Source organism: Herpailurus yagouaroundi, unplaced genomic scaffold, assembly GCF_014898765.1.
Source record: "Herpailurus yagouaroundi ecotype Mexico unplaced genomic scaffold, PumYag 161, whole genome shotgun sequence".
In the NCBI taxonomy this organism is placed as follows: domain Eukaryota; kingdom Metazoa; phylum Chordata; class Mammalia; order Carnivora; family Felidae; genus Herpailurus; species Herpailurus yagouaroundi.
In genome coordinates this window covers 9,492,971-9,508,943 of record NW_024412402.1, presented here as the reverse complement: position 1 = coordinate 9,508,943, position 15,973 = coordinate 9,492,971, and the positions used below count along the sequence as shown (strand labels likewise).

Sequence of the window (15,973 nt, the reverse complement as noted above, 5' to 3'; positions counted from 1 at the left end):
AGTGGGCAGCTGAGACATACACAGGTGGGAAAAAAATGTAGGGTACAATATAAAAATAAGCACTAAATGGTCAGAATGCTGTATAGATGTTCTGAGGAGGGAGAAATCAGAAATTAGTTCAGGAAGAAGTGGATAAGGAAGATGTCACAAAGTAGGCAGAATTAAGTTGAAACTTGTAAGATAAAATGGCTAAGACACCTTACAAAAGAACCCCATTACTTCCCCCATTTTCAGAGCCAGAAATATGGGAATTACACCAGCTCCTCCCTGTCACCTCCCAGTGCTCCTGACAAATGCGTTCCCTTCTCTCCTCCCCGCTGGCACCAGAATGACACAGGCTCTGACAGAGACATCTCCTAAGTGGCCCTGCAAGCTACTCCGCCTGCTTTCCACCTGCCAACGTCATTTATCTAAAATGCAAAGCTCATCCTTTGATACCTCTCCTCCCTTAAAATCTTTCAATATCTCTATCAGGGAAAAACCCAAACTCCTGAACACAACATAGGAATCTTTCGTGACCAGCTTCCCACTACTTCACTGGCCTCATTCCGGCCCAGCTAACAGCTCAGTGTGGCTCTCTCATCTGTAGGCCTCCTGCCTGCAAGGTCTTTGCCCTATTCTTTGCCCCATTAATTCCTCCTGGTATCTACCCCCACCCTATAACTCTACCTTTGAACATTTCAATCCAAAAGAAAAATCAAGAGAATAGTATAATAAACACGTGCCCTTCATCTAGCTTCATCAGTTGTTACTCTTACTTGCCACATTCGTTTCGTCTCTCTCGGAACCATCTGAAAGTTACAGACATCCTTACACCTAGCCCCTAAAACTCCAGCAAGTATCTCTTAAAAAACAAGAACAATCTTCTACATAAACATTCAACAGCATAACCCACAGCATCCCAAATATTTAATATCAACACACTATCTAATATGTAATCCATATTCAAATTTTCCCATTTATTCCAAAACGTCCTTTACAGTTTATTTGTTTAATCCAGGATCAAACCAAGGATCATCCATTGCATTTGGTGTTCACGTTCCCCTTTATCTCTCGGGATTTATTTCTGGAATCGCTTTCTCCGGGAAGCCCTCTTTGACTCCTCCCACCCAGTCCGCACCTCATACCACCACTATATGGTATCATTATACTATCATTTCCCTTATTAAACAATAAGCTCCTTGAGGACTTTTTTTTTTTAACGTTTTTTTAATTTTTGAGAGAGAGAGCGCAAGCAGGGGAGGAGCAGAGAGAGAGGGAGACACAGAATCCGAAGCAGACTCCAGGCTCTGAGCTGTTAGCACAAAGCTCAATGCAGGGCTTGAACTCACTGACCGTGAGATCATGACCTGAGCGGAAGTTGACGGCTTAACGGACTGAGCCACCCAGGTGCCCCCCTTGAGGACTTTTTATTCTCTAGGCCCATATTGTCTGGCTCACAGAAGACCCTCCACAAACACTGACTGACTGAACGAAAGAGCTACAAACAGGAAATATGACTGTTATGGACTGAAATGTGTCCCAAAATTCCTGTGTTGAAACTCTAACCAGCAGTGTGACTGTATTTGGAGAGAAGGCCTTTAAGGAAGTAATTGAAGTTAAATGAGGGCATAAGGACGGGGATCTAATCCGGGAGGACTGGTGTCCTTACAGGAAGAGGAAAGAGAGCAGGAGTGTGCACACCCAGAGGAGAAAGGCCACGTGAGGACAGAGCAAGAAGGCAGCGGTGTCTGCAAGCCAAGACGGCAGCTTCACCAGAAACCAACCCTGCTGGCATCTTAACCTTGGACTTCCAGCCTCTGGAACTGTGAGACGATACACTTCTGTTTTGCTGTTGTTGTTGCTCTTGTTTTTATTGCTCATCCTGATTCTAATTATTATCCTTTCTTTTTCTTTTTCTTTTATTTTTACATTTCTGTTAAGTCACCCAGTCTGTGGTACTCTGTTACGGCAGCCTGAGCAGACTAGCACAATGAGCAAAAGCTCTGTGCCCACAGTTACTATGGATGACGGGATGCGAAACAAAACCTCTATCACTGCCTGAACAAAGATACACACAGAAGACTTCTTCCTCCTGCTTCTGGAAAAGTGAACCCCACACACCACAAAACAAATGACAGAAAGCACCATTCTGACATTCACAACACACGTAAAAACACCCAATTGGATCTTCAAGAGCACAAGCAGCAAACTGTTAGTATCAACCACTCCGGGGCTATCCAATCAGAAGGTAAAGAAAGCGGTCAGAGACATGTTAAGAGCGTAGAATACACAGCAAAAGAAAATCTTTCACAGAGCCTAGAATATAATTACAGATTCCCCTTCCTAGCTTTTGCTAAGACGTCTGCTGCTGAGTTGCTCGCATCACATGTGTTTCACCTCCTCCCCCTTGCAGACCGTGAAGACGATGACAAAGGCCATGCTGTCAACAGGTAGTGGCAGCGGTTTGGATCACTAACAACACCAGGTATGGCGTTATGGTCCCAGCACACTCTTCATAACTGCTGGCACATGGATCAGCACGGACAACCGACCCAACTTGTAACCATCCATCATTCGAGTGTCAACAAAACAGACTGATCCTTAGGCTCTTTCCCAAATGTGCTTTTTCATGTTGACCTTTCACGGTTACCATCTTTCATGCTTGGAAAAATGATTCAACCGATGAGCTTGCTACTTTTCACTCACCAGCAAGCCAAGATTTTAGTGACAAATAAAAGCGCATTTTACAATTTAAATAAAATCATCAGTGTTCGCAGTTATTTTTATTTCAACATTAAGAAAGTTGGAAAACTGAAAATCCGACCAAATTCTACACCTACTTTGTTCTTACTACAATGCCCAGAAGAGAACATAGATCCACTAAATAATTCTCTCCAAACAGCTTACATACGATGTCACTGTTTGAAATCTGTTTTAGTGAATAACATAATGAGAGTACTTCCATACCCTGAACTTCTGAAGAACCAGGTTCAAAACAAGCGAAGTGGCTGTTAGATGCATTTCAAAATCTTGATCATACTTAGGACCCAACAAGCAGCTGCTATTATTTTAAGGTATTACTGAATCTGAAATTTTTTTTTATTGAATCTAAAACAAGGTGCTGAAAACGCTGAAGTCATTACAGGATTTTATTTGTGCACTTGTTTTTCAAATAAGAATTACACCAAAAGAAAAGGAAGTAGGAACATAAACACAACTGGCTACTTATGCACAAATATATACATACGTGCAGGGTTCTACTCTAAACAGCATCATTTACCTTCTGCCCTTCTCACAGAGCTTCTCAATTTCAGCTTTCAGATCCTGCTCCTTCTGCAAAAACTCCTTCTTTTCTTTCTCTATCTTCTTTTTTGTTTCTTCTCGCTTTATTGTTACATCCTGGATAGCCTTCAATATCTCCTGAGTCCCCCATAATTACAGCCACACACAAATAAAGAAGGAAACAAATCAGTTCTTTTGGTCTGAAGGTTATTCTTAACTAACACAAATTAACACATTGACTTTAGTAAATTCAACTTGAACTGAAGGAATCTGGTTCATGAGTGGCTCAGAAAGCCAGTATTTAGATGTAAGAGAGAAAGTTACAATAAAGTAGATTTCAACTCAGTAGGACAAAGAATTTCTAACAATCCCTACTGTTCAAAAATGGAATTTACTGCCTTCTGAGGGAATAACCTCTCCATTACTCGTGTTTGGGTAAAGGCTGAATGAACACCTGAAAAGAATGCCTGTACATGTGTATATATACACATACATACATACATACATGTATGTATACATTTGTAGTAAGAAATCAAATAATAAAAAAGTGATAGGTCACTCCCTGTCCACCCCAATTCCACCCATAAGCAACATGATGTTGGAGCAGGCTTTCACATCTCTCTCTTTTCTTACACAAACACATGTATACTTAAATATGTATTTCTTTGCTTTTGTGTTTTTTCCAAATGAGAGGATTTTATACATGTTATTTGCCATCCTTTTTTCCACTTGATGTAAACACAATGTCAATATAGATTTAACTTAAAAATAGCTGCATAAGACAGAATATGTATATATCCAATTTATCCAACCATCTATGTTAAGAGTCCATTAAGTTGATTCCAGTTTTTTTGGTAACTACACACCATACTGCAATAAATACTCTATGTCTATGTTTTCATATAAAAACGTTTATTTCTGTAGAACAGACTTAATAATACGATCGCTAGGTCACAGAACATTTAAGTTTTAACTGATAATTTTTTTTAATTAAAAAAAATTTTTTTAATGTTTATTTTTAAGAGAGAGAAACAGAGTGTGAACACGGAAAGGCAGAGAGAGAAGGAGACACAGAATCCAAGCAGGCTCCAGGCTCTGACCTGTCAGCACAGAGCCCGACACGGGGCTCGAACCCACAAGCTACTGAGATCATGACCTGAGCTAAGTCGGGTGCCGAACCGACTGAGCCATCTAGGTGCCCCTAACTGATGATTCTTAACAACTTTTCCAAAAAGGTTGTAACAATGCATACATCTACAAGATGTATCATTTTTCCTCACCCTGACAATTTATTTCATTTTTACCAATCTCTTGAGGGGAGAGAGAGGAATGGTATCTAATAATTTTAGGGAGCATTTTCCTAACTCCCATCCTTTACTGTTTTTACTGTCTGCTTCCTCCAACTCAAAGAAGCATTCAATGCAGAGACTATGTTTTCTTTACCATTAAATCTGCAGAGCTCAGATCAGGAACTCAGAAAATGCTGAGTGAATGAATGAATGAATGAATGAATGAATACCAGTGAGGTTGGGCTTCTTTTCATATGTTTATTATCCACTTGCTTTTTCTCTTCTGTGAATTGCCATTTATAATTGCCGTAGGCAAAATAATAGCCCACCAAAATATGTCCACATGGTCATCTAATCAAATCTAACCTAATCCCTGGGACCTGCAAATATGCTACCTTCCATGGGAACAGACACTATGCAGGTGTGACTAAGGTAAAGACCTGGATATGGGGAGATAATCCTGGGTCATCTGGATACAGCCAACCTAATCATGCAGGTCTTTAAAAGTGGAAAACCCTTCCCAGGTGTGATCAGATGAATATGTGACTAGGGAAGAATGGTCAGAGATGGAAATCTGCTGACGTGGAGGATGGAGAATGGCGCCACAAGTCAAGGAACGCAAGCAGCCTCTAGAAGCTAGAAATGCAGAGAGAGGTACTCTCCCCAAGTCCCCAGAAAGGGATACAACCCTGCCAATACTTGGATTTTAGCCCAGTGACACCCAGGTTGGACTTCTGGCCTATAGTACTGTGAGGTAATAAATGTGTGTCATGTTCAGCTGCCAAATTCACGGTAATTTTTCACAGGAGCAATAGGAAGCTATACAATAACCTTTCCTGATTTTTCTCTAGATTATCTGACTTTTACCATGAATGTGTAAGAGTCTCAGAACACAGATATGGATATTAAACTGTTCATCAGGTGTGCCACAAACATTTTCCCAGTCTGACATTGATCTTCTGACTGGTTTTTGTATCATGTGCCCTATCAAAAGTTTTAAATTACATATAATACAGTTGGTTCATTTTCTTATGGCTTCTGGGTTTTCTGCCTGGCTTAAAATGACCTCTTGCAACTTGAGGTTTCATAAATATGCTCCTAAACTTTCTTCTAATTTATATTTTTTCCAGTTTTCACACATAGAGTTTTAATCTACCTAGAATTGTATGTTTTAATGTAACATAAGAGTCTAATCACGTGGTTTTCCAGGTAAACAGTCAACTGTGTCATCAAAATATGTTAAGTAAATAACTTTTTTCTCTGAACTAAAATACTAGTGGGAGCTTGAACAAGATGCCTTCAGAAATTCTTTTGATCCCTAAAATTCTAAGACAACCGTTAAAAGATAAAAACTGCCCTTCTATTTCTATTAATTCAGAAACAAAATTAAAGTTTGATTAGGAAGTGTAGCTTTACTTACTGACAATTTTAATAAACAGAATACCTGGTGATTCTTCATTTCTTCTTCCCTCCTTTGCTGAAGTTGTTTTAACTGCACTTGGAGCTGATTCTCCACTTGCCTCTGCTTGTCCAGGACCTCCTGGTAACGTTCCTTCAACAGGGTTCTCTCCGTCATCATTTTGTCCTATTTGTAACAAGAGAAGGAAAGTGTAATTCCCTGATCTAACTGCAAAAAAACATTCACCAGATGCCCGTTCAAGGCATTGTGCAGAGCCCTAGGATGTGCAATCCAATATTCTAACTGCTGGCTGGCCATGTGTGGCTTTATAAATTAAAATCATTTAAGATAAGAGAATTTAAAAATACGGCCCCTCAGTAACCTAGCCACCCACATTCCAAGTACCGGGTAGCCACAAATAACAAAAGGCTACCATACTAGATGGCACAAGATACAAGACATTTCCATCATTACAGGACATTCTATCGCACAACACTTCGCTAAGGCAGGGTCTGGCAATGTATGGCCTTTGGGCCAAATCCAGCCACTGTCTGCTTTTATAAATAAGTTTTATAGGAACTACCCACAAGGCTTACAAGTTGCTTTTATACTACAATGAATGGAATGGTTACAACAGAACCCATAGAGCCCCCAAAACTAAGACATTTACCATCAGACATTTTACAGAAAAGTTTGGCAATCGCTGCTCTAGGGAATAAGAGGAAGCAGGCATTTTATCAGAGCAAGAAGAAATGAATGGGTAAAGACCAAAAAACAGATCACCTACTCAAGAATGCATCCAGAAAATAGGATTCCTTACTGGTCACTAGTGCTAAAAATGGACAGATCCACTAAAGGGGTCTGAGGAACACGGTATTCAGATTGGGCCAATCAATAAACTCTCACGTAATGGAGTAGAAGTTAAGGCTTCTGAGAACTGCAGTGTTCTGCCTCCCCACACCCACAAATCAAGAAAAGTGATGGTGACCTTTCAAAGGGACACTAAAACTTAAAAGACGGTCAATTTAAAACAGATTTGGTGTAAGGCAGCCCATGTAAAATTTAAACTAAGAGGATTCAACTGAACTTGTTCATTAAAACAGAACTCTTTTTGGGCACTGGGTAGCTCAATCAGTTAAGCATCTGACTTCAGCTCAGGGCATGATCTTGTGGAGGTTCATGGGTTGAGCCCTGCATCAGGCTCTCTGCCGTCAGCACAGAGTCTGCTACAGATCCTCTGCCCGCCCCCACCCCACCCCTTCCCCACTTGCGCACGCACTCTCTCTATCTCCTTCTGTCTCTCAAAAATAAACCTTATGGGGCGCCTGGGTGGCTCAGTCGGTTAAGCATCCACTTCATCTCAGGTCATGATCTCACGGCTCATGAGTTTGAGCCCCACGTCGGGCTGTGTGCTGACAGCTCAGAGCCTGGACCCTGCTTTGGATTCTGTGTCTCCCTCTCTCTCTGCCCTTCCCCCATTCACACTCTGTCTCTCTGTGTCTCTCAAAAACAAATAAATGTTAAAAAAAATTTTTTTTAAATAAAATAAATGGTAAAAAAATTAAAAAGAAAAAGATAATTATTTTCAAAGAAAAGACAGGTTTTAGAAGTGAATGAAGGAGGGGCGTCTGGGTGGCTCAGTCGGTTAAGCGCCCGACTTCGGCTCAGGTCATGATCTCATGGTTTGTGAGTTCGAGCCCCACACCAGGCTCTGTGCTGACAGCTCAGGGCCTGGAGCCTGCTTCAGATTCTGTGTGTGTGTGTGTGTGTGTGTGTGTGTGTGTGTGTGTGTGTGTCTCTCTGCCCCTCCCCCACTTGCACTCTGTCTCTCCCCCAAAAATAAATAAAACATTTTAAAAAATTTAAAAAAAAAGAAGGGAATGAAGGAAAACGTATCACATTGTGATAATAAAAAATAAGCCCTCAAGATGGAACTTTAGCTTTGTGATGAGCTAGTCCTTAGTCCAGGTGCTGAAACATGACTAAGGCTCCTCAGATGACGCCTCACTGTCACACAGTTACAGGGATTCTGAACCGGAGGTCTGTGGCTGGGCCTCAGGGATCTCTGAACTCCCTGAAATTGGGGTGGGGGAGGGAGATACATTTTTCTGAGATGAGAATTAATGTCTTCAAAATATTTTGGGGGCACCTGGGTGGCTCCGTTCGTTAAGCATCTGACTTTGGCTCAGGTCATAATGTTTGTGAGTTCAAGCTCCATACTGGGTGAGCCCAAGCCCCATCTCAGGTGAGCCCCGATCCTCTCTTTCTCTCTCTGCTCCTAGTGGGACTCTCTCTCTGCCCCTCACTCACCTGCACCCTCTCTCTCAAAAACAAATAAACAAAAAAACCAACTACATTCTGGAAGAGGACTTTAACCCAAGAAAAGTTAAAGAAAGGTTAAGGACCAATATGCAACTGGTAGATAAGAGGAATCTTTTCTTTTTTAACCACAGCTCTTTCCCTTTATTTCTTTGTGGTACCTTCTCTGTCCACAATGCATATTTAGAACAACTCAGGATGGCAAAAACCCCACCAGTTTCATGGCAAGAAGGCTGAAGGTACATACTATTTATGCACCCAGAGAGCTGAAAGGTACATAGTAAACTACTCGATCCAAATCATCTTTGTAAGAGGCCAAAGTTACTTTGCTTCATCGGTGGCTAATTGGTTCCAAGGATCAGAAGTTACAATTCCAAGTGCAGGCAGTGGGACATTACCATAAATGCACAAAAAGGGAAACAAAACAGGAGCCAAGTTTCTTGTATTGCCACCAAGGTTAACACCTGCCTAGCTCCACTGTCTTTTACAAATAGTTTTATATTAATTTCAATATGCATTAAAAATGTAACTAACACAACATCACTATTACTTAAGACGCAACCAGGTAAAAAGAGAGATTACATTTAAAGTCAATTCCGAGAACATGATTAAGGAAAGCAGAATAATGGGGCGCCTGGGTGGCTCAGTCGGTTGAGCATACGACTTGCGCTCAGGTCACGATCTCACAGTTGGCAAGTTCGAGTCCTGCCATCGGGCTGGGCTGTCTGCTGTCAGCACAGAGCCCATTTCGGATCCTGTCTCCCTCTCTCTCTGCCCCTCCCCTGCTCGTACTCTCTTTCTCTCTCTTTTTCAAAAATAATATGAAAGAACTTTTTTTTTTCAATAAAAAGATAAACAGGATAAAAACACAGGTAGCTATGACAAATATCACAACGGTCTACACCAGTGACTGAGGCTGGGAAACGTGAGGGAGTGGAGGGAGGTCCTCGACAGCACTTGCACTGGCCGCTCCGTAGACAACACAGAATGAACAGATGCACCTCCGCTTCTACCCCTTTCCAGCTCCCCACACTTTGATCTCCTGATTTGTTTAATGTTTACCAATAGAAGAGTCTCCTGCTGTGACCTCTCTCTTTCCAGGAAGACACTATCTGTATGAGGCCATTTGCAGGCATATTTTTCCATGGTTGTTGTTGTTATCATGTAGATGGTTTGCATTTGCTTTAATTCATTCAATATTATATCAGAAGTATTTTCCGCGTTGCATATAGTTCATTTTCAAGGGTTGGTTGTTTCCATTAAAAACAAAAACAAAAAAAAAATGAATACCATTGGCTACACAGCTCTTGCCTTCTACTGAACTTTTAGTTATTTGGGGAGAATAAATTCAAATAAGTGGGATAAATGGGTCAAAGCATATAAATTTTTCATCATTCCTTAATTGTGAACAACCACTAAGCTTGAGGCTTTTTGGCCCAGAGAAAATAATGGTCGCCTTTTTTCTTTTCTTTTCTTTTAACGTATTTATTTAAATTCAAGTTAGTTAACATACAGTGCAGTACTGGCTTCAGGAGTAGAACCCAGTGATTCATCACTTACATAAAATACCCAGCGTTCATCCCAACAAGTGCCCTCCTTAATGTCTAGCTCCACTGCCTTTTTAAAAGCACATGGGCCACACCACCACCCGAAAGAACACAGCCATGCAAAATGTAACTCCCAGCCTCTTATGGCCCAAAGGCTTCATGGTTTCTGCTCCTGCTTCAGACTGATGCTAAAGCTTCTGTATAACTTAGCTGGTCCCTTGGATTGCTATAGACATCGGAACTGTTGTATAGTGGGGACAAAATAAATACTCTGGATGAAAGTGCTTAGAATAAGTGCTCAAGAAACGGCGAACTCTACCCGCTTTCCCTGGAGCCTCTCTTCTAGCTCAGTTTTCCCCCAGGACGCCTCCATCAGCTTGCTCATCTGTAGGGTCTCCTTACCCGCCTCTTATGAATAATGCCTAAGTTGCTACTCTCTATCTAAAAACTCTACTCGCTTCATCTGGTTAATGCGCTCCCATAACTTCCTTCCTTCCATCTGCCCTTCAGTTTCTTCAGCTTGACTAAATATCCACTTTCTTATCTAGTTGGTGGCTGCAAGCACTTTTCCTCTTTCTTCCCCACTCAGCTAACACGTATTACCCTAAGACCTCTTCCCATGCTAGGGCGCCTTTCCCAGCCTCACCCTTCCTCCTGAAAAATGCATATTTTGACATCCGTACACTTGTACGGAAGGGAAGTTTTTGCCACAAAATGCCAGGGATAGTTCAAAGAGACCATTTTCCCAACGATTCACGGGCAGCTCTTGAGGTTTTAAAAAACCAATTACCAGGAATAAAAAGGGAAGATATGACTCAATAATACACCAGAAAAAGACCTGACAGATGTTTTATGGAAAGCTCAAAAGGTGAGGAGACTGCCACAGGTAAGCTTAAGAAATCGCGTCTGGCACGAAAGAGAACGAGAATCCCACTGTGCTGTGAATTACTTCTTCTGTATTTGGATTATTGCATTTAGCTCTTAGGGATCACATTTTCAAAGCATTGATAAGATGGAACATGTCCCTGTGGAAAAGTAAGCAGGGTGACGGAAGGGTTGGAAAATGTATCCCACGAAGAAAAGAAGAACGTTAAAAATGTCTGGAGATGGTTTTTTCTGGAAAGATTCAGACTTGAGGGGGGAGGGGAAGAGGCATAAAAAACACTTCAAGTATACATAGAACAAACGAGCAAAGGGGAGTTTGGATTTACTCTACAGAGCTCAAGAGAACACTCTAACAAGCAGTGTTAGAGGGTCCGTCCTCACCTCAGAACAGACCCTGACAATCAGAGGAGCGCTGGGGCTGGCTCAGTCACTTAAGCGTCTGACCCTCCATTTCAGCTCAGGTCATGATTTCACGGTTTGTGAGATCAAGCCCCGCATCAGGCTCTGTGCTGACAGTGCAGAGACAGCTTGAGATCCCCTCTCTCCCTCTTTCTCTGCCCCTCCCCTGCTCGCTCGCTTGCTCTCTCTCTCAAAATAAATAAATAAACAACAACAAAACAGAGCTATTTCTCAAATACGATAATACAATCAGCTGCTTTATGAGTAATGTATCCCATCTCTGAAAATGATCAAATAGAAGTTAGCTAACCATCCATCGGGGATTTTAAAAGGAGATTCCTGCACCATTTCTAACTGAGATGATAGGACTCCAGATAGTCTGAGTTAATGGTCTCATATATTTACAGTGACTGTTTTAAGTACTTACCAGATTCTTTTCAATATCTTGATCTGTGTTCACCTCTGAATCGGCCGTCTTAAAGTCAGTCTATAAAGAAAGAAAGAATCACATTCAGAAATACTCAGAGACATTTTAAAAGGCAGAATTACTCTTTAGTAATTTTACCTAGAAATCTGCCACAAGTAACTAAGAAGCTAATCTTTTTTGCTTTCCCCTTATCGGCTTCCTAACGAGAAAACCTCAGGTCTGGCAAGGAGACACTGGCCTCTATACTGCATTGAACATCCATCCCACAGAATAACCTGAACAAAACCCAAGAACTGACAGACAGCCTCGAGTGTGACATAAGAATTTTGCCCCCTAAACTTATTGTGCCCATCCTTCCTCCTACAACAAAGACAGCAATCACTAGGAGGCAGGATGCAATGTTCTTAAGATGGAGGTCAGAGAATTCACGAGGATTCCTCCTGTAAGGACAAAGATGGGAAATATGAACGCTAATGACCTACTGTGATCAATTAATCAGCGGAAGAGATTATATGTAGGTCACAAAGTTCCTAGTTGCCATGATTAGACACTGGCTCCTGGCTTTATTATTTATTGAACACCGGAAGGATGTCCTCACAGGGCACTGTGTGAAAATCGTACGATAGCTGCCGATAAAAAAACGAGACGGAACAGTTCTCCGCCACCTATGAAGAAATGTCTCTTACCCTCGATAAATATGTAAACAAATAAAGAGCCCAAATTCCATTTTAGTAATAGAAACTTGATACTTGACCTGTACAGCAATGTTTTGAGAAAGCTTCAGGGAAGCGCTATCCTGATCATCATCCTGATCCACTCTGACTCCTTCAACCCCATTTGCTGGAGGCACTACAGGTCGGAAATCCAAGCCTGTGTCCCTGCTACCTTCCTTTAGGATGGAGGCTTGTGGGGATCTGTCTTCAGAACAACTCCCGGAGGCAAGCTGCTTTGTATGGCACCCTGCCTTAAGAGACCGAGTGACAGGATGGAGGCTCTCCCGGAGGCACGTGTCCCCCTCCTCTCCTGCTGTGTTGGCCACGTCCTTCAAATCAGACTGAGACCCACCGCCAGAAAGACAAAGGGCTGTGGCTAGCAAGTTTTCTCCTAAAACCGCCCGGTGCGCTGCTGAAGTGTCACCTGCTGATGAACCAGGATTCTGCTCTGGGTGTTCCAAATGGACATTTCTGTTATTCTCCTTGGTTATCGTTTGGCTACTTACACTCGACAGAGGTGAGTTCTTGTGCTTCTGTGCAGGGTCTTTGGGGCTATCAAAGACATAAGACAAAAAGTTTCTCTCTTCACCCAACCTTAAGGAGGATTAAATACATAATACCTTTAACATAACGACGAGAAGAACAAAGCTAGGCTACACAAGCCCCCCAAAATCATCAGAAAGAAATGGAACTTAGTCTTTGTCCAGCAATTTTCATCCTGGTTAGACAGGTGGTTAAGAACCTGGGCTGTGGAGACAGACCTTTACCGTCCAGTGATGGTCAATAAACACACATAAATGACTCTGAAGATCCAAAAATTTGAGATCCCATTTGAATAACTTCAGGGAACGTCGATAAAACAGCCTAATGCTCGTCATTATTTCATTCAGTTACATGTACAAACTTAGTTACACGTGATGTTCTAATAAATAAAATACTAACTTAAAAATATTCCACTCTCACATGTCCCAAAAACAATTTTCAAATTCCTTATATAGATCTTTGACCAGAACCACTTCTTAGGCTCTTCGAGAATTTTCCAGAACATAGCGTCTTCACTTCAAGTTGTCTGGGGCAAAGACAATTTTGAACCCCATACGGAAGCTATCAGTAGAAATTTTACCCCAGACAAGTACACACGCATACAACACTGGGATAGTTGTTTTATTGTTTGTCGTGGCCATTTAATGCATTGCTTTTTGAAGAGATCTTTAAAACGGATTTATGATGACATCTCACATTCAGAACAGTAAGTCTCTCACCAAGGAATGATGACATCTATGCTAAATTTCCTTGCCCCTTCTTTTTTAAAAAACTGATTCTGTCAACTGACGCCTGTAAGTACCCCAAGCCAGCATCGACTGAGGCTTTAGGTCACAGTGCCTTCCTTTCTCAATAGGTACAGGCTATTCAAAATAAAACTGAGAGATCTTGGGATATGAAAACCTTTATAAACACTTCTGGCTGATTCCTTCCTGAGAGTTACCTGAGGGAGTGGAGGAGGGGGGAAGACACTTAGTTATTAATTTGGGCATATAGTCCAGTATATCTTGGGTGTAAATCCTGACTCTGCTATTTACTGGTTGTTTGACTCTGGGCAAGTTACTTCAATTCATTTGTAAACCAGAAATCTTACCCTCCTAATAGGATTATTGTGAGGATGGCAGGCAATCATGCGTGTGAAAGTATTGAGTACAGAGCCTGGCACAGTAAATATTCAATAAACCTCAGCTGCTAGTATTACTCTTAGTAGTATGTGGCTGATTCTACTTATAAAATGAAGGTCCAAGTTTACGGTTAGGCTTACTTAGCAGTTGCCCCCACTACCCCTTCGCTAACAAATCTCTCTTCACGTAAACCAGTATTTATTAAGTACTATGGAGTCAGACGGGCCTGGGTTCAAACCCTGACTCCTTGTTGGCGACCCTGGGCAAGTTACCTCTCTGTGTCTCAGTTTCCTCACCTGTAAGTGGGAATAATAATATCAGCACCTCCTGCTGGGAGGATTAACTGTGTTAATACATATAAAACTGTTAGTACAGTATTATCCATTGTATTAGGTCCTAGGTATGCTTAAAAAATTAGAGTTGAGGTGAAATATACAATTTAGTACAACACCGTGCGTAACTATGCGTTAAGCGCTCTAAGATGCTAGGTTGCAATCATAGCTCCAGCCCTCAAGAGTTTAGATGGAAGGCACAGCAGTAAGCCACACTGACAAAGCAATCTATTTATCTGTAGATGATATACGTATACGTCTATTTGTGCGTGTATGGATATATACGTGCCTTATGTATGTATACGTGTACATATCTATATCTCTATGTAAGACAGAAGACGTACACAAATATACTGGTATGATACATGATAACATGATAATATATACAACTATAACAAAACATATAGGTATAAGAGGTAGATATACACATAGGTATGATATATATCACACACACATAATTAAATGAACATAAAGTCCACGTAAAGTAGGGTGGTGAAAAATTTGCATTTTCGGAAAAGTCTGATCCCCTGTATTCTAACCTATCTGCTCAACAAATATCCAGCATGCCTGCCGAGGGCCACCAGGTGCTGTGTTAGGTACCCTAAATACACATATGGATGTGCTTAATCTAGTGCAGGGCCACTGGAGCCAAAAAGAGGAAAGCCCAGCTCTGCTTCTCTAAGAAGCCATCTCAGAAGCCCTTCTCCCAAATGCAACCTTCCCAGTCAGGTATGCACACATTACCTTAGACCGTCTGGGAGACCTTCGTCTGATTTGGAAGCACATAAACTAGAAGAGGATTCTGGAGGATTGGGGGCGTTGGACACCACACCAGCTACCTCAGACGCCGCCGCCATCATGCTCTGTACCTTCAGAAACAAATTACAGGCTACAAGTTTCCAAACTGTTAAAACAAGTGTATCTCCCCCCCCCAACCCCCCACCCCCTGCAGAACATCCATACAACAGAGTCCCAGGAAAAGAAACACAAAGAAAAAGTTGGGTCCCAGAAGAAAATAAGGCTTCAGAGTTTTCTGTAGCAGGGTTTTAAAAGATCCTTTTGGCCACAATAGGCCCCCGTGGACATCGATCCTCGGCAATCACCACATTTATATAAATAGGAGTCTGTACAAAGCTTTTTCACTTTTGGCAGAAATACGGTGATTTAAAAACAGCCTAGTCTGTGAGAATTTTCCAAATGGTCCACATGCCTACCTTAACGTAGTATTATTTACAAAGAACGTACTTGGGGGCCTAACAATCGATAACATCTTCCACTTTTTAAGTCATTAAAAGCATTCTTCATTAATTTAAGTGAAGTTTTTTGGAGGTGTTGAGTGTGCGAGGAAAAACAGCAATACTGTATCGGGCAATCCGAGCGGCTTTTACTGTCAGCGTGCTCCCCACAGATGGGAAATGTTTCAGAACCACTCACTGAGAAAAATACAGACTCTTGAAAGTTACTACAAGGGTACAAAAAAGTACAAGAATCTTGGTTAGTCTACCCAGGAAAAGAGAAGCTGGAAAACAGGGTAATCCAAGTCAGAGAACCAGGACTGATGCCCTTTTTGGATCAAAAGGTCATCCTTTGTGAGGCAGGACAAACTCGTGGCCCTCTAGAGTGAAGACAAAGGTGGCGGGGGCGGGGTCGGAGAATGTAAGGGGGGCGGCTAGGGGGTGTAACATAGGGTTAGTTTAAATTCCTGTTTTTATCTTAATAGCATCACAGGTAT

General features: G+C 41.7%; 1 protein-coding gene across 4 annotated transcripts in view; it reads right to left on the bottom strand.

The window, feature by feature from the left end:
• RNF214 (ring finger protein 214) overlaps nucleotides 1–15,973 on the bottom strand; it is a 49,140-nt gene that overhangs the window by 31,475 nt on the left and 1,692 nt on the right. For 2 of the 4 annotated variants that reach the window (XM_040483145.1, XM_040483142.1), the window contains 5 exons: nucleotides 14,986–15,110; nucleotides 12,284–12,794; nucleotides 11,530–11,589; nucleotides 5,998–6,138; nucleotides 3,263–3,402 (listed from right to left, as the gene is read on the bottom strand). In XM_040483145.1, the coding sequence (XP_040339079.1) occupies nucleotides 3,263–3,402; nucleotides 5,998–6,138; nucleotides 11,530–11,589; nucleotides 12,284–12,794; nucleotides 14,986–15,110 (977 nt within the window). Of the gene's footprint in view, nucleotides 1–3,262; nucleotides 3,403–5,997; nucleotides 6,139–11,529; nucleotides 11,590–12,283; nucleotides 12,795–14,985; nucleotides 15,111–15,973 lie in introns of those variants that run through there. The other 2 variants (XM_040483143.1, XM_040483144.1) reach the window with 2 other exon arrangements.